The 27299-nt window shown below is 40.6% G+C and overlaps 1 protein-coding gene across 1 annotated transcript in view; it reads left to right on the forward strand.

Moving 5' to 3' along the window:
• The window catches only part of FNDC3B (fibronectin type III domain containing 3B), a 183047-nt gene extending 155748 nt beyond the window's left edge, over positions 1 to 27299 (forward strand). Inside the window, exons 23-26 of the mRNA XM_017726881.1 lie at positions 4556 to 4768; positions 14371 to 14537; positions 16892 to 17019; positions 23760 to 27299. Coding sequence (XP_017582370.1) covers positions 4556 to 4768; positions 14371 to 14537; positions 16892 to 17019; positions 23760 to 24071 — 820 coding nt within the window. The 3' untranslated portion in view covers positions 24072 to 27299. The remainder of the gene's footprint in view (positions 1 to 4555; positions 4769 to 14370; positions 14538 to 16891; positions 17020 to 23759) is intronic.

Here is a 27299-nt window from a genome sequence, read left to right on the forward strand (position 1 = left end):
CACTGAAGAGCACAGACAAGTGCATGACTGATCAGAAGTAATAATGTAGGAAAGCTCTTTTCTTGCATAAAATGAGAGAAACCCTAGATCTTAAATCTCATTCCTGTCAGGAAAGACAAGTGACTGCAGTTGGATTGCAAATGCTCCTCATCAATAGTTTGAAGTATTATTTTGCTAATCAAAAATAGATTTGTCAAAGTGGTTTGATCATTAACTTTTAAACTGATACTTCTTCAGGCATATCTTGACACCTGTCTTTGATCAGGGAGTGTCTGCCCTGATAAATCCTTAAGGCACAGGATTGTCAGGCTATGTGCTAAATGTTTTCTGCCCTCCCTGGCTGAATCAGAAGAATGTTTCAGAACATCACTGATCCCGTTCTCTCCCGTTTCTTCACTGATGAGTCTTCTTTTCATGTCCATTTTGTTTAATACAACCTACTCTTCTCCCTCTCAAGAGTTTATTCCCTGCTGTGTGTAAAAGCAGTGAACATATTTTTCCTAGACTAAACAAGCCAAGTGCTACTGGGTTTGAGGCTCTGAACTCCCTTGCCAAAGTTTCAGCAGAATTTGGAGTAAATCAGCAAAGGATTTATATGTTTCAGTTGAGTTGGAATTCCACTGTCAATGTTTTTGCTTGTGGGAAACCAAAATTGAAGGCAAATCTTGGTTATTATGAATCCAGCAAGTCCAAAATCAGAAATTTAAATTGTTCTGCATAGAGGGTGATTCTGACACCCTCTCCACGTGTGTGCACCCTGTTGGAGCTGTTATCTTGGGTCTGGCATTGCTTTGCTTCCAGCTTCTGTGTGGGAATGGCCATACAGGAGCAGCCCAAGAACACACAGAGAAACTCCAGGCTCTCTGCAGAGATGGGCTCAGAGCTGATGAGCTGGATGCTTTGTGTCTTAGCAGCAAATCCAGCCAGCATGCCATGAGGAGGATTAACATCCCAAAATGCATTTAAGACAGGAGGAACTGGAACATGCCTCTGTCACACTGTGAGTGGCCATCACTGGGCTGAGTCAAGAGGATTCCAGCTCAGACACATCCCAGCTCTGCTCTGCAGAAAGCAGATGCCTCCCCACAGCACTGTGTAAACATCCTGGCTGGTGAGCAGCTGCAGAAATATGTCTGAGTTCTGCAGTCTCTCTGCTTTATTGACACAGCCACGAAGCTCTGGAAACTCAGATTATAAGGTAATATACTTGGCCTGGTTTTCTGTGAACTGATGTAACTAGGAGTGAGTTAATAAATATTCCACAATAAATAAGTATTCAACAGTCACAGAAACACCAATTTTCTATTACACTCTGTTCCCAAGCTTCACTTAACACATTCCATAGATAATTGTGCTCTGCTGTTGAGATACTTCACTGCAAAACAACTTCCAATTTTTAAGAATGCTTCTTCTCCTCTGGAGTTACACAGTGTACAGAAATATATAGTAGCATTACTAAATTTTAATAGAAGCACTTAATTTGGTTTAGGAATAAAAATTCTAAATATTTTGATTTTTTAAACCGTATCAAGTAAAAGATCATCCAAGATGGAGAGAAAAATGCATGTGGATGCTCAAATTAGCAAGGTTTAAGTGGGCTATAAAACAAAATATGATTTGTAGTGTAAAACTAAATCTTCTTCTGTGAATCATGAGTGGGGATTTGTGGGGCAGTGTGTGATTGGTGTTCATCATGTCCAGGCTGCTGCTGCTGGGGGAGGATGCTGCTTCCCCTCCCCTTTGGAAGTCCTTGTCATTTTAACTCCCACAGGTTTCCACAGGCACGTGTATTGCAACTGGTGGCATTCCTCTTATGGGAACTAGGGAATCAAAGTCTTCTCATGTCAGACTCTAAAATTAATTCAAAAGTTGATTTTTCAGTTTGTTGGAATACTATACAAAGGATTTTGTGACCAATCTGAAAATAGCATCCTGTTTAGTGTGTTTATTTCCCTGGGTCAAGAATCTTATAAGAGAGAATGGTCTGTTAAAGATCATTTCATGGTTTCTAAATTTGACTAGTCTGATTTATGGTTTTTCTTTCTAAATGTTTAAAAGTTGTAGTGGGAAAATGTGAGAATGAATACAAATATTATTGGTCCAGGGTCTGCAGAATTAGGTACCATTCCTAAATACAGTCTTTATATTTTCAAAAAATTTGTTGTCAAATTGTGATTGTCAGATTGTTAAACCATCTTTCTTTCCAAGAGGACGTTTGGGGTATTTTCACTTAGAAACCATTAGTGGAAAAGTTGAAAGGAATTCAGGAAGTGCTTTTACTGCAAATATTTCTACTTGTCTATACTTTACTTTTACATGAAAATAAAGAGTTGGTTTTTCCCAGTACCAGTTCTGTAAACAGTAGTTGGTCTCCACTTCATTGTGGATGTTCTCTTGCCCACCCTGGCTGTGCTACCCAGCTGGAAAAGCTCAGTGTCACAGGCTGGGGCAGGGACACACAAAAGGACATGAGCTGGAGCAGAGATGGTGCAGTACAAGGGGCTCTCCCACCACCATCTGCTCTCCTCCCTTCTCCACATGGTCCTTTCTCCCTTTTCTGTTTCTCTTCTTCCTTCTCCCTTTCCCTTTGGACTTCCCAAGGCCTGATATCTATTGAGCAGACATTACTGGGCTTCAGAGGGAGGTGACACCTGGGTTTGAGTTGCACTGCCATGTGCACAGGAAACACAAAATGAGTTGTTTATGTGTGTCTGATGAAGCTCAGGCCCTGGGAATGACAGTGGCAATTTACAGAGCTTTATGGTGGTGCAATCAGCAGAAAAGAGTGGCTACATCAGCCATGTTAGAGTCAAATAAATCAATTCCTGCTTTCCTAGTGTCATAGTTCATTTGTAAAGATGCCTGTCTCTATTTTAAGGCCTAAGAGTTTCCATCAGTCTTACTGTGCTCCAGAGTCAGAAGGGGGGTGTGTGTGCATATTTGTGTGTCGGAATGGGGGGGAGCAAGAACTCTGTGCAGCAGAGGAAAGCAAGAAAAAAATGAGTGAAGAGACACATTTTTACATTGTGCAAATACCTGGAAAAAGCAAGACAAGTAAATGAAGGTGAATGTTCATGCAAATATCTAAAAATCACATCTATCAGCTTCTCCTTAAAAAATTAAAAATCTGATATTGGAGAGAGATTCATTTCACTCACTGCTTGTTTTCAGGTGTGGTGGCTGCCATTTGGAAACCAGCTAAAGTTACAATGCTTGAGGACAGGAGAGGCTTTGTTAACTCTTTATAAGAACTGTCCTTGCTTGGCAGAGATACTTATTTTGACTGAAGAACATAAAGTGATGCAAGTTCAAACAAACAGCATATGAAAAATTACTTTGCTTTGAGCAGCAAGTTTTCAGCTCTTGTAAAGAGTCTTTACCCATGAGAAAATACAAGGCTGCTGTACACAGGATTTCCAAAGTAAATGGCATCTCTCCAGCTAACTAAACTAGGCTGAACTATCTCAAAAAAAAGCTTAATTAGTTTTCTCCATCCTGGTTTTTCATATTTTGTCATTGATTTAACAAACTTTTGAAACCTTTCAGGCTCATTTGTACCAATGTTTTTATTTACACAGTCCTCAAAACTGTTTGGAAATGCAGATTTCCCATTTTTGTTATGGTGTAGTTGATGTTACCATAGTCAGAGACTGCTACTCCTCACTCATCTCAGATTCTCAGTGTTCTAATTATTAAACTAAGGTGCAGGCAGGTAAGAGAAAATGAGCAAAGCAGAAGGCAGGAGTCATTTGCTCAAGAAAGAAATAGAATTTGGAAGACTGGCTCAGTCTTAAGAACATTTCTAATTTCTAGCTGCAGTGACCAGGCAGGTGATCTGCTTTACTTCTTGGTGTCCTCAGTGTGATTCAAATGGCTCGAGGGCTTTTGTGCATCTTGTGAGAGCGACTTGGGTCCAACTTTTATTTGATCTAATAGATAGTTCACTGACAGTTCTGCATTTCTGCAGTTTGTGTCAGAGTGTAGGAGGTTTGAGGATTTAACCTTCTCCATTAGTTCCTCCCAGCAGAGTTTCCTGTGCTTAAATAGTGTACTTTGTGAGACACTGAGGTAACACTGCTCTTGGACCTTCGGGGTGTTTGCCAGCAGGGGGATGGGTTTTGTGGCAGTGACACCAGTGCTTTCCCTGAATGATTTCACCTAAAGTAGTCCATGATCCTTGTTAGACAACCACAACACCCTTTTGCTTGTTGTTTACTCATGGCACTTCCCATTTTCCAGGCTGTGCTTTTCCTGTGCTGGTGTCCCTTGTCCCTGTGGCTAAAGGGGCTGTCACCAGGTCCTGAGGTTGCTTACCCAAACCTTCCCCTCTGCCTTGCTGCATTTCTAACATCTTCACTGCAGCTCTTACAATCTAAGCAGGATGATCCTTGCTGTGTTGACAGAACCTTCCAGTTTGGCACAAAAAGCACTGGGAGCTGGGGTTGGGATGGAGCAGTCAGCCCCAGAAGGCTCTCTTGTCCCTTGAGATGTGTTTATATCAAGAACCTCCTGAAAGCACTTTATTTAACATTCATCTCTTTGCTGTTCGTTTTAGGATCAGGATCCAGGCTGTCAATGAAATTGGAGCTGGACCTTTTAGCCACTTTATTAAAGCAAAAACCAGGCCATTACCACCCTTACCTCCACGGCTGGAGTGTGCTGCAGCAGGGCCTCAGAGCCTGAAGCTGAAGTGGGGAGACAGCAGCTCCAAGCTTCACTCTACTGATGACATGGTCTATATCTTGCAGATAGAGGACAGAAATAAAAGGTAAGAGAGATTAATCTTCCTTGTGCTAATGAAAAAGAATCCTGGTTCATCATAACGCAGTTGGGAATGAAAAAAAAGTGGTGTTCTCCTGATTGCTTTGTGCCTACAAATATGTAAAAAATACTATTTTGGTAGGCATTCTGTGCCTGTAGTCTGAGCAAGTTATGCAGCAAAGCTGTAAATGATACAGAATCATTAAGGTTGGAAAAAACCTCTGAATCATTGAGTCCAGCCATTAACTGAACACTGCCAGGTCTAACAGAAATCAATCCTGTGCCGGTGAAATTTCAGCAAAACCCTTGCCTCTCTGCCAGTAAATTTAATATCGAGTTTCATGGCCACAGTGCTTTACTTTTTGGAAAATATGAAACAAAGATACTGCACCCAGCTTGCTGTGTGTATTAATAAAGCCAAGGGTTACAAATCAGAGGTCTAGGAAAGGCAAAACCTGAGCAGAACAAAGTTTTTTGGGCAACATGGTGGTCATGATTTTATAGCTGTAGTGTTTTACAGCATTGGAAAATATGAACTTGGCATCAGCTTGGTAGCTCCACAATAATTTTGAAATAAGGTGTGCAAGAAACAAGAAAGTCTGTGTTTAAATTTAACAGTCAGTGCTGAGCAAAAACTATCTTCCCATGTGAACTTTGTGTGGGAAGATTTGCTAGTGTAGCTCCAAAGTTGTGATGAGATATATTCAATTAAAAAAGGGAAGGAAAGAAAGACAATATGCAAGCATTGCCTAACAGTCTGAGCTCTTCAATGAATAAATATCATACATGGCTCATAATTTACTAAGAAAAACCCTCAACTACTTCATTTAGCTAAAGTAAGTGACTTATCGAGTAGATAATCCTTAGAGACCTTCAGCACAGATCATAATTTGATGCGAATTAGCACAATTCCTTTAATTTAAATAGAGCTGTGCTGAGTTTATGCCAGCTGAAGATCTGGCCCAGAAGCTCTAATTTTAAGTAATAAATCCACCATGAATAATGCCTTAATACTTCCCAATATCTCAACTGTACTGATGCAGAGAGGGTACACGCTCCCCTGTATTAATCCTGAGAGGTGTCCAATGAATATAAATACCCGTTTGAAAGTCTGACTGGTAAAAACAGTTCCCTCAGAGTGCAGTGATGCTTGGCAGGAGCCCATCACCTGCAGCACCCTGGGATTCAGTCAGCTCTGAAGACACATCCCGCAGGCTGCTTTGCTTTGCTTTCATGTAGCACTGCAGGTCGGATGGTGAAGAACTGTAAATTGTTTTTAACCTGTCTTTATACTGGAGAAAATAGTAAGTTTCCTTGTAAGAATAAAATGTTACCTTGCAGCAGGCAAGGAAAGCTTTTTTCTCCTTTGCTTTGGCACAAAGCTTTAGCATGATCCTTGGCTTTTTCACAAGATTTTCCTACTGCAAATGGTCTCGTACGAGCTTTTAATTAGGAGCAATTTGAACTTGATACTCTGCTGGATCTTCTTAGCTTTGAATTTGGCTTATAGTCCACGTGAAATCCCAGAGATGCAGAGAAACTGCTCTCCTACATTGTGCCGTCTCCTCCTGCTTGAACTTGCACGAAGTGGCTCCCTTTGGTGGTTGGGTTTGGAGCAGCTAGCTCAGATAATTCCTGAAAGGAGCCAGAGCTGGGGCTGGTGAATCCATCCTGGTGTGGGCACAGCGGAGGAGCGGGATGGGTGCACTGCTGTGTTTGAGAGCAGCTGGAGCTGGCAGGTCCTGGCAGTAAGATCTGTTTATTTGTTCCCTGTCTGACGGTCCCTTTTTTGCTCTCCATTGTGTGCACTGGTCACAGTGAGATGCACCTGCAAGGTACAGTGCTGTACATCCCAGAGAGCTGTCATCCCTGATGAGCAGGGAAGGACAGCCCACGCAGGAGCTGTAGGAGCAGCAGGTGGTTACAGAGGTGGGAGTCCTCTCTGAGATCATTCCCATTAAATAGACCCTGTTGGGACCGAGGGGTTGCTCACCCCTGGGTGTGCTTGTGGAAAATGCTGGAATACAGCTCTTTGAGCATCACTGGCCTCTTCAATTGCACAGGCTAATGGCAGTAAACTGTGCACATCTAAGGGAATAGTGAAATAGAACAGAGTATTTTAGCTGGAAGGAACCTGCAGTCATCCAGTGTGACTGCCTGGCTAGTTCAGAGCTGACCAAGTTAAAGGGTGTTGTTGAGGGCATTGTCCAAATAGCTGAATCACTGACAGGCCTGGGACTGACCACCCCTCTAGGAAGCCAGTCTTTTGTATTGAAATCCCTCAATTCAGTATTACCATTGTCCCTTCTTTGGTTTAAAATAGAAGTTACCTTTAAAATGCTGTTGAAGCATTTTCACAAGCAGAAATATAAAGATGAGCAAGCTCTTTTAAGATAAGGAAATAATCAGTAAGTTCCATCCTGACCCAACAGCTTTAAGTGCTTTTTGGTAAAGACTCAAGCTCTGGTTTTATGTAATGATAGTCAGCCAGTGCTCTCCAGTGTGTCCTGGTCATTAAGGATTGTTTTTAACTTTTCCTTTCTGTAATGAGGTGTAACAGCCCAGTTGTTGGACACTAAATGTTCCATTGATTGCAAGACCTGTGAAGCAAAATACTTGGAAATCTTCTGGGACTGATTAGTGTAAGGGCTTGAAGAGGTGTGCACATCAGAGATCTACCTGTGTTAGCTCCCATTAGCTCTTCAGGGTGTGACATTTTAGGAAGATGAAATTAGCATCACTTGTCCTTTCAATTATGGGGTAGCACTGAGTGGAAATGAAGAAAAATCTGTTTCTGGAAAGCTCAGTACATAGAAATGGTAGTTGAGAGTAAGTGACCTTTATGTAAAGAGGACTATGAAATTCCTTTTCATTTTAAATAAACTATCAGTTGTGACTTCATTTTCCAATTGTGGTAATGTTAAGAAATTTATGTTAATCAAATTGCACTGCTTTCCAGAATACTATGGATTTTTCCTCTCTAGAGCAAACGAACCTAACTAATGGTTTTTATTTTTTTTCCTGTTCTACTGGTAATTAATCTTTAGTTGTTCCTACAACTAATTACACCTCTTAGTGTCTTAAAGTGCTCACAATATCCAGTCTGAAAGGGATAATTAGCAAGTAAATTAGTAGTGGGTTATTTATCAGTTGCATGTGTTTCTTTTAGATCACTGTATGTTGCAGTTGAGCTAAATAGTGTGATTTTTGTGTGTGTACAGAATCACAATAAATATATCCAAATATAATTTCATTTTAAGGGAGAGTCATTGGTAAGATTGACTAAGAAACATCCTAAACATATCCTTTAAAAATTTCTTGTAAGGATTATTGGCAGTTCTCCCACACTTCTGTTCAGCTGGAGGTAGCAGGGGGTGGTTGAACACATGAACCTCAACATGGGTGCTTGCTCTGCTTTAACTTGAAGGAAGGCAGAATAGAAACACAGAGGGGTCAGTTGCTGAATGTGCTGCCCTTGCCTGATGACTTTTGCATAATCATTCCCTGGTTACTGCAAGTTTCAAGTAGTCTGATTAAAAAATTGTTTACACTCCTGATTTGATCAAGACAATTTGCACCCATTTTAACAGCAATTACTGTTATTTGTCAGTCCTACTGGCTTGTGAAATTCTATTAAATACAAAATCAGGTAAATTAACGTATCCTTGCAAAAACCTGCAGGAACAGAATCATTTTCATATTGGGTAAAACAGTGATAAAAGGGAATTAAGCATGAGCACCAAGACAGATGGCATGCTACAGTTTCCACTGCAAGCCTGGCTAGATAAAAAGTTAATGTTCAGAAAAGTTTTCCAGGTAGCCTGTGTTCATATTACTGCATTTTGTAGGTGAATACTGCTATTAGTTATAGTGATATTTATGTTAGGAGCATTCTGATCAGACACTTGGGGCTTTGCAAATGAAAAAGAAGAGGGAGAACTGTTCCCAAGTGTAAAAAAGTTAACTTGTTAATGCATTTCAGCTTTCTTCATGGAAATAGGAGTAAACCCACATTTGTGGTAGGTGCAAGTTAACTGTATGTGTGTCATTATTTGAGACAAAGTGAAGTGTGACAAAACCACATTAAATGTGTGAGATGAGGTGTTTCAGCTGTTAGGAAGCTGGGAAGACACAGAGTAAGATGCTACTCCATAAATATATTCAAAAAATCCCTGCTTTGTTAACAAATAAAATTTTCTCCTTTATTTTGATCTATGCACATCTGCAGGTACTTCAGACTTCATGGGTAACTGAAATATTCCAGACAGCAGATCATAAATAAGAGCAGCATCTAGACCCAAGACTGTCACTGTAATAAAAACTATTTTCTGCACATCTGTAACAACCTTTTAAGAAAAATAATGCCTTGATTAGAGCAATGACTCTAATATTTAATCTCTGAAGTAGTAATGGAGGCTCAGCTTAGTGCAGCAGGACCACGTTGCCCAGTTTTCCAAGAGCACATTTTAAGGTTTCAGCTTCACTTTGCTGAGGTTGTTGAAGTAGAGACTGAGCTTGGCTTCCTTCTCCAGCTCTGCCCAGGTTCCTGGGGCTGTCACAGCAGCAGCTTGGACACAGTGTGCTCAGTGAGCATCATTTGAAGGCCCATAAACACTGTTAGTTGCTGCCATACTGGGAAAGGGGCTCTAATGCTGCACAAGGAAGGTAAACACGTTTGAGGCTGTGAGAATATTGGTTTGCTGCTCTGAACTGTTTTTGTTCTCTTTTGGCTTTAAGTCCACTCTTACTTATATCTGCTCTTGGTGTTGCAGCTGCCTCGTTATCTAATTCTTCCTGACTGTATAATTTGGAGAGTCCATTGGGTGCTCTCCCCAATTTCTCCCAGATCTTCCATTCAAATGCTGTTACTTCCCATTTAAGCTGTGCTCAGTATTGTCCTCCCTGCCTGTTCCTTGCCTCCAGATGTGGCTGCACACAGGAATCATCTGTCAGGCACTTTGCTGCTCTGCCTTCCATTCCTCCTGAATGTGCCCAGATGCTCCTTCCAAAAAAAGCAATTTTTCTTGCTGTGGAAGAGCTTCTGTAGGCTGAAATACTTCAGCTCTCAATAATTCCAGACGTCTGACAAGTGACTATCTGTTGTAGATATGGGTTACAAACTCAAATTCAGCAGCAGGTGAAAGATAATCTAGTAGAAACAAGCTAAAAATCGATTTTTGGCAGCAAGTACCCTTTGTCTAGATTGCAGATGTGCTAGATAATTCAGGAAAGAAAACCAAACTCTTCCCATCTGACTGTTACCATTTCTTTTTCTGTTCTCCACTTAGTTTTGCTTTTCTAAGTGTAAGGAAGGAAATGTTGTCCCCTTCACTGGGTCCTGTTGTTACTATTATTATTCATAGAGACAAAAATCACACTGACAGTGGTGAGCATACATTATAATACATATGATATGTATTATAGATAAAAGTTTCTAAAGGGAATCTTCCAGAAAACAGATCTTCAGATCAAAGGGGCTGATGCATCCCATCTGTTTGGTCCACACCTTATTTAGGACTGAAGACAGAGCTGGGAGAAGTAGTGGGAGCACAGAACTTTTGGGGAACTCATGTTATCCATTTGTTTTCTCTCAGCACCTGCCTGCAAAAGGAGATCCCAAAGAATGGCTTGGAAAAGTGTCCCAAAGCTGGAAAGATTGGGTCAGCCTGGTGCTGGTTATAGGAACAGTGACTGATGTGGGGATGGGGGATGCTGCAGATGTGAAAGTTTTCTCTTTGAGTAGAATGTTTTAAAACACAGCAGAGATTAAAAGAATTCGTGTGTTGGCTTTACTCCTGCATCTCTGAATTAGATGGTTTTGGTTCAAAGCTTCCCTTTCCGTGTTGCCGCCCACAGTCCAGGGAGCTGCTGGTGGAGAGAGAAAATCACATAAATCAGTGAGTGTTTGATAATGTTCTGAAACCAAATTAGAGGAATAGTCTAAGAAAGTAGGTGGGGGCAGTAAATGTGTAGATAACTTGATGTAGCATTAATAATATTAAAAGAGCTTGTTGGTTTGTGAAATTCTTGTACTTTAGTTTCTAATTAGGCAGGTGCCTGTGTGTGCTGATGTGAAGCCTCAGGTTGCCGGGTCGGACTGGTGCTGCATTAATGATTTCTCTCCAGCTGAAATCCTGCCATCTGACCACTTATTTTGAGAGGCAGTAACAGAGTCACTCAGGTGGCTCTTCCAGCCTTTGTGCCTCCCCCCAAGATTGCCATCTTTAGTGCTCTAGGGTAGAATTTCTTTCAAATTAAATTCTTGTAAGAACCAACGGGTTACCAAAATATAAACGAAACCCAGGAGTTTGAAAGGGAACCTGCTGCTCAAAATGTGCTGGGAATTAATGAGCAGAGGCAGGGCGAGTACATTCGTATTCTTCTGCTCGACTGGAAGTGACTGAAGTGGAGGAAACAAAATAGCTGCAATGTGCAAAATACTTCCAAGAAGATCTTCACCAGGAATAAAGGGGTATTGATGAAAAACTAACAGCGGTGGTGTCTCCCTAACAATCACGGTGGGACATGATGTTCTCTCTCCTCTGCTGTGTGCAGGTAAATGAATAATGCGTGACTGATGTGAGAACATTTGGGAAGGGAGAATTGGGATCGCTCGAGTGAGATGAGGGAGAAGTAACCTCTGGGAGGTGTCTCCACCCCTGGAGAAAGTTGCTTTCTTTTTGGTATCTGCAGTTAATTTAGTGGAGAGGAGAAGCAGCACTGTTGCATGGAAAATTTGAATAATTGAGGTTTAATTGCGCATGGTGCAAACTTAAAAAAAAAGAAATACAGCTGTATTGAGAATGCCAGTAACCACAGAGGCTGAGTCTTTTCAAAGGCAGGGTGCCAGCTGAGGTATGTAGCCTATTGTCTTTTGAATTCAACTGGGCAAACCTCTGAGAATTGAAAATGTCTTGTTTTGAAGAAGGTGAGAGGGAGATAGAGGACCTGGAAGGTTTCCACACGCAGATTAAGTCAACTTTTCAGTGGATAAGAGATTAAGTCCTTGCAAATAAGCTCAGAGCTGACTTGTTCTTGAGGCAATGTCTGGAATGAGGCCTGGATGAAGCACAGTGAACAATAAAAGGCTTGCCAAGAAGGCCAAGGGTATATAGAGCTCATGTTCCAATGTGCTTTATAAATTAGATTTAGATTTTTTAAATGAAATTGCAGTAATATGAACAAGTTATCTTGCTTTAGATAATTTTTAATGTATGCAGACCTCACAGTACAATAACAGCAGTTACACTGATTGACTCAACCTTAAGTTCATTGTGGTCCTTCAGCAGAAAGCCCAGGAGAGTGAAAAAAAGCCTGCTCCATACCTATAGCCATCTACAACAATTAACTACAGTATTTTCTAAAATAACAGAAATAATCCTGGAGGATTTTGAAGTGCCTTCTTTACACATGAGGAAAATACTACCTTATCCAAAAATCACAAGTATTTTGAAGTTAGTCTTTAATCTTCATTATGTGCCTTACATCATGATCTGCATATTCAAACACAATTACAAAGCATTAGTGTCACAATAAAGCCCAACAGCAACTGAAATTTGATGGGTTTGGTCATCAGCATTTATTCTTCCAAAACTGGAAGCCCTCTTTCTTCAAAGATGGTCGAATCTCAGAAGTTAAAGTGTGCTTCCATTACAGTCCTGTGGTGCAAGCTTCTCTGTAACAGTTCCTGCTTTCCTTACGGATGATTTTTGAGATAGAGAAGTAGAAATGAGTGGAGATGGGAACTGGATGGGAGTGTTGGTATTAACTGAACTGGGAGTATTAGTCCAGTTCCCAAATGACAGAAGGAGCTCAAATGTTTTTCAAGATCACTTCCTCAGTATTAGGAAGTGTTAGTGACCTTAGTCATATCCAAAAGATGAAAACCTCATTTGAGTCATTGGTATTGACTGTATGAATGTCTGGGAAATGTACCTTAAGCCCAGCCTGGGGTAAGGGTTTGCTTCTCTGTCAGCTGGGAAGGCACATTTATCTTCCCTTCCTTACCTAACTCCACAGATGATTGCAAAGAGGTCATTGGATGTTTTTTGCTCTCTGTTGCCCTTGGATCAGGGTCAGAGACAAGTCTCCACACTCCTGTGAATACTGCAGTGGTTTCTGAGCCAGCTGCCTGATTGAGCAGCAAGAAGGGCAGAGGGAGAGTTGTCTTGTCTCGAGTCTTATTGCTGTCCTAAGTATGTGTTCCTTGCTCATCACCCAGTGAATCTCAAGCAGTTTTATTCCATGAGAATGGGTTTGTGTCAGTCTTTTGAAACATGCTGTGGCTGCTTATGCGAGCCTCCGAAATGTGGGGTAGCAGGGAGTTCTTCAACTGGGTAAGCATAAGGTTAAGGAAACAATTATTCTTTGGAAATTGTCTCTAAACTATCCTCTTAAAGACTTGTGGGTGCAGATCTTTGGTTTCCTACCTGAGGTGTGGGTCTCACTAAAACTCAGTGGGGGTAGTAAGTCACATTAGTCCTCAGAGTACATTTCCAGCAGTTTGAATTACCTGAATATTTCCTTTTATTACAGATGGTTCTGGATCTCTGTTTGTACTTACGTGGATTGCAGTCATAACGTAATACAAATTGATTTCTGTCCCGGAGAGCTAATTGGCAGACCCAGTTTCTTTGAATTGCTCAAATTGCTTGTACTGTGTATCTCATGCAAAGCCAAAGGATAAAGCTAGCACCTAGATTGGGAGGTCAAGTAAAAATATCTCTTGGCTTCCTGGTGATTTAAAACCTTCTGAAATGGTTAAGATACTTGAATAAGGGTACTAAATAATCATAAAAAAGTATGTGATCCTACACAGCAAATTTTCTGTTCTCCAAGGCCAGGACTATTGCGTGCAAGGTGTTGTTGCCTGGTGGAGGCTGAGTGGATGGATGCACAATCTGGGTGCTTCCTCTTTATTTGCTTTCATCCCCACTGTGCTCAGCTCCTGGGGGTCAGGGGCTTAGCTAGAAACTGCAGGCTGACATACAACTGCTAGTGAAAAGCATTTATCTGAGCAGAGCAATAGAAAATACAAGTTAGATTCTCTTTAGCAACTGTATACTTTATTTTTTTTGAGTGACATTGGTTTTGTTCAGCATTATGCTGGACAAGTTTGTGTGTGCTCTTGTTTAGTCTTGTCCATGGAAGTGTTTTGGAAGATGACACAGATGACTGCAAGACACAGTCTTTGTGTCTTAATGTGCAAATAAAGGCCAAATCTATTAAAGAGTCAACATATTAATTGTGTTTTCATCATACTTTTAAACCAGCAGCACACATGGTGTAATGCAGCAGGACACAGGTTGAATCTGTTTTGATTCCATGGCAGCAGGGATCCCACTGACAGATGTTCTTCCTGATAATTCATGTAATCATTTTGCAAGGTAATAGTAGTTTCAAAAGGGACAATGAACTGCTGCTTTCCCCAACCTTCTCATCATCATTAGTGTGTTATAAACATGACATTTTTATACGTGCTTTTAGCAGCCCTGCAGGGCACATGGTGCCAATTTTCACAAGATGGATACTTGGAGCTGATAAATGCAATATCCAGAAATGTCAGTGCCTCTCCAGTGTAACTACATACTCTCATTTTTATGGTTTCAGGTTTATCCCAATTTATAGGGGACCAAGTCACACGTACAAGATACAGAGGCTGACGGAATCCACCTGTTATTCGTTCAGAATACAGGCAGTCAATGATGCTGGGGAGGGACCTTTCTCAGAAATCTGTACCTTCTGCACAACTAAGTCAGTCCCACCTGCAATCAAAGGTATGTAGTAGGTTTTTTTACATGTAAGTAACATGTAAATATTTATGTAATTGGTAAGTATGGGGGGAGATTGTAAGGGTTACCATAAGTATGTAATAACTCGTGTGAAGAACCAGTTTGTGCTGGCTGGAGGTTTCTCTGAGTTGTGAAGTTACTTAAGCTAAATGACCACCCCAAAAAAAAAAAAATCACACAAGCAACATAAATGTTATGTCAGCCACTGTTGTAATAAAAGTCTGCTAAAATGCTGCTGCTATCAATAGTGTTTACCAGGGGATTGCTCTGGACTACTACAGCATTTATACAAGAGGTCTAACAGCTGTAGTATATGTGTGTACCTTCTAACTTAGGCTTTAGTAAAGTTTAAACATTTTTTGTTGTGTAGGTGATGTCCCCAACATAGACCTTCAGGGTTTATTTTTTCCTTTAATGTATAAAATTAATCATGATATTTCACATACAGAGCATTAGACTTAGAACTCAGCATGTGTTCCACTAGAAGAACTAAAGGCCTAATTAAATGAAGTTTTTATAATGAAATGTCTTTTACTGAGTGTAAATTTTGTCCTAAGTAATTATGATCTGGAGGAGGAGGAAGGAAGGAAGGAGCAAAAGTAGAAACAGTAAAAACTACAGTGAAAGGTGTTTCATGATAAAACTTGGTGTAATTAGGGCTTTTGTTCTAGGTCTAATTAGGCCTTCTTTGGCCTGTTACAAAGGCAGCGGGTTTGCTGTATGAGCTATCAGATCAGCTGAGCTGAAATCAAATGCACCTTTTTTCCTGGGTGCTGAAGTCTTCCCTGTCAAGCCCTATCATTTACTGAGAGAAACAACAACTCTCAGTTTTGTCAGAGAGGTTTCTTTTGCTTCTCTATGTTTAAAATCTGGCTTTGGTGATTTTGTCACCTTTTGTAAAAAAATACTTAGAGAAGGGAGAACACTGTTGGGGGTGTCCTTCCCTGCTAGATCAGCTGCTCTTCTGTGCTCGGAGCAGTACAAAGGAATTTATGTGATAAACTTGATTCGGCTTCTCATCTCTCAGAAGAAAGTGTTTATTCTCCTGTAAGGTCTCCTAATTAGTCTCTTAATGATGCCAACCCTAGAATAGCTTTGTTGGTAATGGCAGTGTTTTGTAAGTGTCAGACAAAAATCTACATGTATTGAAGTGAGGATGGAAGGAGAAGGAAAAATAATTGAGATTGTTGTTGTCAGCTAAGATGAAGGCGTCTATTATCAGTCTCTCAACACTAGCAGATGTGCAGAGAGAAGTAAATGGATATTGATTACCTTTGGGCCTTCATGATTCATGCCTTCCTCTTGGGAAGTAACAAATCAGGCTAAAATTCATGTAATGTATGCAGCAGCGTTTGTTTCTGTGGCAGACCCTCCTGTTGTCTGTTTTTGTAGGGTTGGGGATCTAGATTGCCTTTAACAAGCTCGTGTCCTTGCACGTGCACGTGCTCACCACCTGATACAAGTGTTCAGGGCTCTTGTTTCTCCCAGTTTTTTTTTTTGTTGTTGTTTTTTTTTTGTTTTGTTTTGGTTTGGTTTTTTTGGTTTTTTTTTGGTTTTTTGGGTTTTTTTGTATTGTTCTTGCTGGCTCTGCCTGATCAAGAGGTTGGTGGACCCTGGATGCTGTTGCAGTTCTTTGCATGCCTTCCAGTGGCAGAGGCTTCGTTTTACATGTGCTGCCTGTCTGTGCTTTGGCAGGCTCACCTCTGAGCTTGCCGTGGGTCAAGGCACAACATCCCTTGGCTTTCAGCTGGTGAGGGAGCCTCTGCCAAGGACAGCAGCCTTGTAACAGCTGACAAATTGGATTTCTCTGGAGTTCTAGTGAGAGCACTAGTCTTAAGTCTGGCTAGAAATAGCAGGTCTGATCAAGTGGATGTCAGGCTCAGAGTTAGATACAAGTCCAAGTCTTGAAAATTGCTCTTGTCCTTTTGCTTCCCAGCCTGGGCTGCATCTCTAATACAGCAGATTCTTTAGTTTCTCTTCTCACATCCCTTCTCCTATTTTTCCTAAATGAAAAGTTCGATATTTTTCCTCCCTTTCAATGGTGTGTAGCATAGGAGGGATGTGCAGGCGTCTCCACTGCCACAGATGTTTGCTCAGGACTACACAGAATTGTTGCTTTTATGAATGCCTGTGTAATTTGTGCCTTGGCTTCTGATTTGAAAAGATCAGTGCAATTAAGTTTTGAAAGTTTTCTCTAAATCAACTCCTCCTTTCTAGCAGCTCACAGAGCTGACAGGTAAGAGGTGCTCTACCCTGTCTGGTATATATTACAGTGCTCATAAAAGAAGATTTCAGTGCAGTCTTTATCTTAAACATGAACACATTTCCTTTTATTGTAGCCCCTCGAGTGACACAGCTGGGAGGAAACTCCTGTGAAGTTACCTGGGAAACGGTCCCACCCATGAAGGGAGATCCTGTTGGTTATGTTCTGCAGGTACTGGTTGGAAGAGAATCTGAATACAAGCAGGTAGGGAAATGGTCTGGATTTAATATTGTTAAATTGATGGCATAATGGAAATGGTTTTGAAAATCCACTGTGCTGCTTCTTTCTACTGTATTGAATTACACCCTATGGTGATGTGTCAGGTGCACTTTGGTAAAGGCTGAGTCAAAATTAAGGGCTGTAACGGGCTGTTTTCTCCCCTGAGGGAGTATGTAGAACATCATTATTTTATTGGAGTGATTTGTGCTCTTTCTGTGGTTAATCACTATTTTTAACTGTACTAACCTTTAAAAAGTTACAATTGTGGCCAACCCATGCTGGCTGTTCTTAACCATTATCTGAAGATGAGATGAAGTCAGAAGATGAATCTTTCTAAGCCAATTCCAAGACTGTCCATCAGGGTTTTCAGTCAAATACCACATTAAGTGGTTTGTTCATCTGTCTCATTCCTTTCTGAGGTTTTGATGCACGTGTAATTGCTGTGTATCCTGTCACTGTGGAAACAGAGGCAGTGAAGTACAGCTGATCCTTCTTGCCTTGTCTGTCTTGATCAGACATCACAAGTGGACACTTCCCAGAGCACCCAAAACAGAGCAGCTCATTCACAGTTAGATCTTTTATGTCATCTGTCACACCTCTGACTGTGTGATTTGCAGTGCACTTCATCTGTGTGCTCTCTTTTTCCTGTGCTTTCTTTTGTGGTCATGCAGAGTCCAAATAAATCCAAAATAGGGAATGAGATATGCTATGTTAATTAAACTCTTACTCTATGCTAGTGAACTCTTACATTATGCTAATTAAACTCTTAAAAATTTGTATAAGGTAGTACTTTCTTTGCAACTGTGTCTTTGTTCCTCTTCAGTCTGTTTTTGAGTGTTACTGTGAACTAATGAATTACCAAAAAATAACACAAAAAATGCCAAGACAATTCATGGGGGTGATAAAGATTCAGAAACCTAACTATTGTTTTTGTGAGGAAACATTTTTGGTGCTGGTGTAGGTAATGAAACCCCTGCGTACTGTGTTGGCCTCACGTCAGTGGCAAGTGGATAACTGGACCCATTTTGCTGTTGCCTGGTGTACAAAGTAGCTTTGGTGTTTCACCTCCTGCTACAGCTTCAGTAAACATAGCGCCAGTGTTTAAAGTGTTCTGGTGTCCTTGGGGAGAACTGGGCACACCTTCATGTTCCTGGGAGATAAGTGATGCCTTAATCTGCACAGTTCAGAACTTGTGGTGTGAAAAAAAAACAGCAAAGGAAGTAAAAAATACTTTTAAAAATACTTTTAGGACCTTCTTATGTTGCAGGTCTTCATTTCTCATGGGCATGACCCTGAGGAGGGAGTTTTGTGAGTTGTTACAGTTGTTACCCTGGAAGAAGTTCCTGGCTGGGATGCTCCAAGTGGCGCTGGGACTTGTGTAAATGTGCTGGCTGATAACCAGCCGAGGGGAAGAGGGGGACTTGCACTGTTTTGCAGAAATCACCTTTGCCCATCAGGGTGTTTTATCTTCGTCAGGAATGTGGGTGGTGCCTCAGCCCTGGGGCACATCCCTGTCCATGAGCTGCAGTGGCTGTGTGCTCTGAGCCCCTGTAATGTGCAGGGAAGATAAAATACAGGAACACCTTTCAGTGGTAGTCTGGCTAATACATTTCACCTCTGCTTTGACATGTCTGTGATCACCTGCTACTATTTAACTGAGAAGTACTGTCATTAATAGGTTCATTAATGTTAGGGATATGTTAATTACCTTTGAAGTGCAAGTCCTAAATTTATTTTAAAATATGTTTTGATCCCTGCAAGTGACATACATCTTTTGCATATGTATCTAAGGGGGTGTATTATTAGAAACGTTTTGCAAGTTGTTTTGAAGGGTTGCACAGATGAAATACACTGTAGATTTTCAGGCTATTCATGGAATGCAGCATCAGCCACCGACATGCTTTTGGGTGAAGCTGTTGTTTCTCTTTAGACTGTCACATCTGAGCTGTCTCACTCCCCTGTACACGAGTGTTTGCAGCCCCAAAGCTGCTGATTTTCCACCATTTGATCTATCAGAGGTGATACCAAAGTACTCAAAAGCCTTTTTTTTCAGGCTGGGACTATAGCCATCCCTGCCCTCCTCTGGGAGAATATTTTGTAAATATTTCTCTGCTGAGAATTGTCTGAGGAGCTGGATTTGCTGGAGCTAAACAGATAACATTTTAGCTCTCTGGAAAGTGTATTTTAAAAAATGCTAACTACTCCTTTCCTTGTTTCTCACACAGTGTGTTCCTTTTTGTGTATTTTTGTGCTTTATCTTTACAGATAATTTTTAAAAAAGCAATGGCATGGGACAATTCTTTTTAGGAAATCAAATCTTCCTTGTTTATGAATCAGGATGTAAGCCACAGGAGATTACAGGAATCAGTGGCCTGGATTTGTTTTTCTGTTTCTTGCACTTTTATCTAGCAAAGCTTACTCAGAATTTAGCTCCAAAGTGGATTAAAATGTCTCTGTGCTTGCATAGTTTTAATGTGGATTTAGGTGAGTGGGCTGGGCTGTGCAGCACTTGCAGGAGCTGCAGTTTGGGATAACAGCTGTAATGCCCAGCAGCCTAAGGTTTGGTTTCCCACTTGAGCAGCTCTGGGGATGGCATCACCCAGGAACCAGCTCTTCCTAAGAGCTGACCATGGGAAATGAGAACTGAGCTTTTTAAAGCTTCTTTATCCTTAAATTGTTTGCCACTGAAGCAAAATGTACTGCCTTTGAAATTTCTGAGAATTTGGAGGCAGCAGCGTTTCATCAGCTTCTGCCACATCTCTTCTGGGAAAAAAAAGTCTCCAAATGCTTTCCAAAAGAAGAAAAAGTATGGGTAGGATACACTGGGTGTGTGAAAATCCCCCAGCAGTTCCCAGGTGTGCACTGAGAGCTGGATGCCTGGGAGACCCCAGCTGGCCTAACTAAAGCTCTCACTTTAATTATTGTTTTTTCTTTGGTTTAAATTCTGTAGATACATAATCTCTGAAATGCTTTAGTGAACTGATAATTTCTGTAAAGCTCTAATCAGCCAAAAATTGGGTTTCCTTCTCTATTTTCAGTAACAAGTCAAAGGCACTTGTGCTAGTTGTATGCCAAGATACAGCAGAACTACACAGTACCTGCTGGCATGTAGTGCCACTTGCATTGAGTATTTCCTGTGCCTCCTGGTGCCAATTTTGTGTCATGAGATGGAGCAAATAATTTCCTTTGGTTGGGGTTTTTCAGTGCAAACAACCTCAAGGCAGGTGCTCTAAGGGATGGTTGTTTCTCTGTTCAGACAAGGTTGTCACACAACTCTGGGGGGTTTATGAGCACCTCAGCAGTGAAGTGAGTGAAGCTGATGTTGAGTTTGGATGAAATGATAATCCAGTTTCTTAAAAATAAATCTGTCAAGTGACTTAGAAGAAATTAAACTTCTGAAATGGGCATGCTTTTGACATAGATTGAAACCCATCCCCGGGAGTTTTCAAAGCCAGCTTGGACAGGGCTTGGAGGAACCTGGTCTGGTGGAAGGTGTCCCTGCCCATGGCAGGGGGTTGGAATTAGGTGATCTTTAAGGTCCTTTACAACCCAAACTATTCTATGATTCTTTATCTTTTTATCACCATACAAAATAGGCTTTTATTAATTATTTAACACATTGGCCATTGCATTGGGGTGCAACAACCAGGTGAGGTTACCCTGCACTTTCCAGTTGCTTATAGGGCAATTATAGCTGTTATTGTTATTATTTGGAAAGGAGGGGAGAGGGTTGGGATTATTTAATGAGATCAGTGAAATTGAGAAATCGTTGCCTGCAGGAATTCTGTCTGTCTAGTTCAATCAGTAGGATCAAATACCACAGGAGTCTTCAGCAGCAGTTTATTACTTGTGATGTTATTTTCATTGAGGGAGCCAGGCAAAAAGCTCATCACATTTTTGTTATATTCTCAAGTGTCCAAACCAAAAAGCTGTTTTTAGGAACTGAAAGTGATAAATTGGATAGGGACTTCACTTTGGCTTGTTAGCCACCAAAGCATAATGTGCTACATATAAAATACTGTGCTGCTTTATGGAGTTATATTTGATTTCATATTTGTTTGGCAGATTTAAAGACCTTATTCATAGTTGTCAAGGGTTTTTTCTGTTGTGTATGTTAAGTCTCTTAACAGGGTGTTCACAACCAAATGTATTTGTGCTGGGGACATCCTGCCACACCTCTGAGGTGCTGCTGCAGCCCCTGGCAGAGGGTACAGAGGCTGCTGTCAGGAGTGGGTGACAATTTAACAATTGTTGCTGAGAAGAGACATGGTGGTACATAGTATGTACCACTGCTGGTACATACTCATCAAACCACTGAAAGCAGGACAACTTCCATCACTGTCTTAGCACTAGTGCAGGAAGTGTTTTGTCTTTATCATTGGTGGATATTAATTCACATATTCTATCTACTTCCAATAATTTTTCAAACTTCCCTTGAAGATACACTCTCCTCTCACTTGGCTGTCTGGCCTTCTTCTGAGAAGTGCTGTTGAGTAGCTGGCTTGAGTGAACTTGGCCATCTATACTTGTTAGACTATAATGAAGATATAGGGTCTTTGATTTAGCCAAACTTGGCCTCCAGTTACACTGGTATTCACCGCCCTGACAGAACAGAACAAGTAAAAAACCCAATTAACTGGACAGGATTTTTTTCAGTGCAAAGACAGGTTATGGGATATATATCCCATCCCTAGTATCTGTTAAATGTAATTTATGAAGTTTAGATTGTAAATTTTTATTAAATGACATTATTTGGATTTTATTGAATTTTTAATTTTGGTTCAGAACTGATCATATTGGTGGCAAAGGCATATAGAGGTTTTCTGGCTATATGTCTTGAAATGAAATTAATAATTACAGCAGCACCAGAAAGCGTGATCATATTGGTGGCAAAGGTATATTGAGGTTTTCTGGCTATATGTCTTGAATGAAATTAATAATTACAGCAGCACCAGAAAGCAAACCTTGGTGACAGTTGTTTTGTGAGGGCTTTGAGTTGCCCTGACTCAGAATCTAAAGGAATGGGAGTTAGGCACATCCTCCATGTGGAAGAATCCTGACTCAGTCCTGTGGAACAGCACAGTTGCCCACAACAGGTGTATTAGAAATGGAATTGCCGTTGCAGAACAGAGTGGCAGAGGTGTTCTTGGGATGAGGAGTGCTTTGCAAATGGATATTTCAACCCTCACATCACTTCTGTGGGCTGCTACAGCACTTCCAGGTTTGTTTTCCCTGCAATTACTGTAACCCAATGACTCACTGCTCGTTGGCATTGGGAAGAGAAACAGATGAGAAGAAGGGCAGTGGTGCAAGGCTGTGGCCAGTCACAGGGGTTTGTGGGATGAATTTGTTGTATTCCTGTCACTGGACCTAGAGGGAACTTCCTGCAAATGCTGAGCAATACTTGAGCAAGGCAGCGTTTATTTAAATGTTGTTTCTTGATCTGTGCCTCGGGTCAAAGAAACATGAGCCAGTTAGAGGCCTTATGCTTAGTCTGGAAACCCAGACTCACCATCATTCAAACTGTATTTGGAAAAGGTGTGAAAGCTGAAAAAGGAAGGGAGAAAACTAAAGAACCACCTTAATATTTTTGTCCCAGGCCACCTCAAAAAATCAGCAGGCGACTGTTTAACCAAGGGATGAATCTCAGGGGCAAGCAGAGCAGGAAAGCTGAGCTCTTTAAGTGGTCTTTAGCTGAGCAGGTCTCTTCTCTTTCCTCCTCATTTCTTACTCCAGGGTGACACACAGGAACTCCTCTGTGGGCTTGGGACTAATTTGCCACTTGCTCCTCTTTTCTAAGATGAGTTCTTGCCTCTGGGAGGGCAGAGATGCTCTCAGCCTTCTGCTCCCACACTGAGGAGAAGGGAAATGCTAAGTAAACAGAGGAAGAAGTATCTGAGGGTTCAGGATGTTTTTTTCCCAGCAGACGCAGGCACTCTGACACTTTTTTCATTTCATAAAATACCAGTTTCAACAACCATCCATTATATAAGTTATTTGTTTTCAGAGTTGGTGAATGTTTCCAGTGTTTTTTTTTCCATTTAAGTCACAAAGTTGTCTCAGGTACTCAGTTTTCTCTCTCCTTTCTAATGCCATGACTTGTGCTCTGAGTCATGTGGTACCTGCCTTTGATTAACATAAATATGTGATGTGTTGGTAAACAACCAAATACAGTGCAGTCAAGAGGAGATTTTTCACATCTTAATAATATTTTATTATTTCCACCATTCTGCAAGTGTAATTTCTGGTAAGATTCCTGTTTCTTGAGAGAAATGTGAGGGGAAAATACATGAAAATGACATTTATGAGCAATTTTACAACTGCACATTGAATGACTCTCAATAACCTTGTTCACAGGTTTTCTTCCTTTTGAGGTGACTATGTCTTAGACATGTTTTAGGCATACAGTCACATTTTCAGAGTGCAGAAATACATTTGTGACTTTTTTCATGCCCACAAACGATGAGTGTGTGTTACCATTGCTGCACTGTCTGATGTGTTTGTCTGTCCCTGTGTGCACTGTGTCGAGACATCCTCCACACGCCTGTTCTTACAAAACCTGCATTGACCCAGTGAGTTCCTTCCTTTGGAGAAGCATTTCCGTAGAGACTCGCCCTGAGCTTCCAGGCTGAAATCCTTGCAAAACCCCGCCTTGTTGCGCTGTTTGCCGCCCTGCAAGCAGGAGGAGGTTGTGTCTCACCAGGCTCCCTGGCTTGTTCTTGCAGGTGTACAAGGGAGAAGAGACCACATTCCACATCTCAGGCCTTCAGGTGAACACAGACTATCGGTTCCGGGTGTGCGCCTGCCGCCGGTGCTTGGATACCTCACAGGAGCTCAGCGGGCCCTTCAGCCCCTCGGTGGCCTTCGCGCTGCAGCGCAGTGCCCTGGTGCTGGCGGGCGAGCCGGGCGGCGCCGATGACGCCAAGGCCAAGGCCATGGTGCCCACGGACGAACAGTTTGCGGCCCTCATCGTGCTCGGCTTCGCCAGCCTGTCCATCATCTTCGCCTGTATATTACAGTACTTCTTTATGAAGTAGACAATTCAACGGGAGTTTGAGATACAGATTTAACTAATGCTACGCATTATAATCCACACATTTATTCAGATATTCCTCCTTTTTTTTTTTTTTTTTTTTGGAAATCCTTTGTTCTACCATGCGTTTTATATACTTCTCTTGTTTTTACAGTTCTAGCTTGAAGAAAGATAAATCAGTGTTTTGATGCACCTTTTTGAAATTCAGAACTAGGAAGTGGTCAAACTGGAGAAACAAACAAACCAGATACCAAAAGCAAGATTTTTTTGTTTTTCCTTCACGATTTCAAAATTGTCACCAATTTGCCTTTTCAATGTTGCTTTGGGTCTTTTCACTGAAGTTAGTGCAGTCTCTTATTTTATCTTACTATTTAGGAAATTTTAATCATGAGTCACTTTTTTTGTCTCTTCTTTTTCCTTCTAAACATTAGTCACAAGTGTGTATAGTGGTAAGACTAGAATACAGTGTTAGTCAAGTACCAGTTTTTCCTTGAACAGTATTAGCAATGTTGCCTACGAATTATTCACTACATTTGCCCCAATTTTTCAAGATAAAACCTAAGTTCTTAGTTTAACTGTTTAGTGCATTTAAATTGGAACAGCATCCTGCAGTTGAAAAACCTTTTTAGTTATCTGTTATTTTTACCGTTACAAACACTATAAAAACTGCCTGTATAAGAAATCAAATAACCAAACTGCATATAAATTATGAAGCATTATAGATCTTTTTTTTTTTACCATTTTGATTCCTAGCAGTAATTTTAAGTAAGAGGGCATTGTGCAATAGTTAGTTATTCCCATGTTCAGCTATTTAAAAGCTGCTTTAACTTGTCTGTTTGTCACTGTATATAACTATTCCTAATCTGATGCTAGATATTATTCTATTATGTTCAGCCTGATTTATATGATTCGAGCTGGTGACAGCTTAACTGCCTCTACTGAATTAGGTGAGATTTATACTCAATGGAAGCAAACTTTACTGTCAGTTGATCTTTTTTTATGATTAATATTATTATTATTTTTTGGAGGGGTATCCATTTTATGGAACTCTTGGAGGTATCAGAAATCACATCTGTTCGTTTTAAATACCTTAAATGGGTGTCTATGCTGTTCTTACCACGGGGCTGATTGAAATAACTTGGTACCTGGCAAAACTGAGGTGAGAGTCCTGCAGAGGAATGGTCCCTGCTCTGGTGGCAGTGTCCCCCTCCTGCCTGCCCCTTCCCAGACACATTTTAATCCATCGAGACACTAGATTTTTAACTCTCGAGTCATGGGGTTATTTATATTAAGTCAACATTGTGCGAGTACCTCAGGGACATAAATGAGCTGGAGGTGCAAATAGATTCCAAAAGGGTGCAACAGACACAGTGTATTTCCCTGCCTCTTGTTTTTGTATATTTTTGCTACTTGGTTTTGCTTTTGTCCTAGCTTTTTTGTGCTCTGTCTCCATCATCTAAGATTCAGTGTCCTGTACTAGCATAATATTCCCTTAACCAAAGTAATGGGGAAAAAAACAACATTATTTTTGTTTTTAGGTTTATTTATACTATATACTGCATACAGTACTTTAAATACCAATTACAGTGCAATCTTTTTATTTATTGTAAAAAAAATAAAAAATAAAAAGTGTACTTATGTACTAATCTAATCCCCCTCTCCACCCTCCCCACAGCATGTTACATTTTGTCTGTTTTATACTGTTGTACTTTAGGTCAACTTTTTACCTGGCAGCATTCCTAGTATTATTAATCTTCTTGCATTTTCTTGTGTTTTTGAAGATGGGAGCATCTAGTACATTAAATGCCAAAAAAACCCATTATCAGTGATTCAAACGTTTACATGTATCCAAAAACAAAATCATCTCTGGAAAGAAAGTGCTAAGATCAATGAATTATTCTGTGTGCCTCTCTAGATGTAGCAAATATTAGAAATGTTCTGTATTTTGTTATTGACTATAATTAGTTTGATTTAGCCTTGCAAACTAATGGCATTGAGCTAAATATATATATTTTTTTGTTTCTTGCCAAAGTCATGGCTTGTCAAATTTATTTACATCTTATTTAAATTTATTTGTGATATGAAACTCTGTGACCTTGCATCTGTATTTTGTGAGCAAAGAGTATACAGCTGTTTTCATTGGAGGGGAGAAGAGTGTATTTTTTAAAATGATGAAAAGACCGCTAGTTTGGAAAAAACCCAGAAATTTGAATAGATTCCCTTTTTTTATTTTTGGTATATTGTTTGAGCACTGCTGCTATGAAATCCAAGCTTGACAGCTTTTTTTTAAAAAAAACAAAAAAACAAAACCTGCTTTAATAAAGAAAGGAAAAAAACCCAACGTGCTCTAGATTAGCAATTTTGAAAGTTTGAAATACGAGTGATACTAAAAGCAGTGAGCAGAAGTGGAGGGGAGAGCAATCAGTTACACTCAAAGCATCTCTGTCACTGCTGATTTGTTTGGTCCCTGTGTAACCACACTAACCAGAGCACCCAGTCCAAGCCTGAGGTTTTGGGAGATTGTGCTGGAGGAGCTGGGACAGGCCCAGTGAATTTGACATTTTTAGTCTGTGTGTCCTGCCGTAGTGATCTGATTGTCACTCGTGTGTCGATGACAAAGATCACTGATGTCAAACCCTTCTGCTCTGAGGGACGTTGTCCCTCACCCACCACTGCTGATGCCTTGGCCCTTCCCAAACCTCCTCGTGCCCCTGATCCAGCAGTGGCAGGTGTTGGATCCAACCCCAGGGCGCTCTGCTCTCACAGGAATCACCACCAACAACAGAGGTAGAATGAAACACTAAATGTTTAATACCCTTCAGGAAGGAGAGAGATGTTTTTATATTGTTCTGCCTTTTTCTTTATGAACTTGAAGTGTTTTCTAATCCTGTTTGTTGGCTCCAGTAGCTCAGTATTCAGTGTCACGATTGAGAAGTGCCCTAATTGAATGTGTATGAACCTTATCCTTGCACAGTTCTTTAAATTGAAAAAGAAAAATAAAATGTTTTTACCTCACTATGGGAACATACATTCCAAGCTTTTCAACTTTAAAAAAAATAATCAGAAGTTTTCTTGTATTGTAAATTTTAGACTATTTCATATGCATTATATTAAAACTGCCATATCAATTTTAATGTATAGATTTTGCAAATACTACACTATGTATGTAAGACTTAACTGTATCTGTAGTGTATATGTAATATATTTATGCCCAATAAATGTTTTAATTCTT

Source organism: Corvus brachyrhynchos, unplaced genomic scaffold (assembly GCF_000691975.1).
Source record: "Corvus brachyrhynchos isolate BGI_N302 unplaced genomic scaffold, ASM69197v1 scaffold162, whole genome shotgun sequence".
NCBI lineage: Eukaryota > Metazoa > Chordata > Aves > Passeriformes > Corvidae > Corvus > Corvus brachyrhynchos.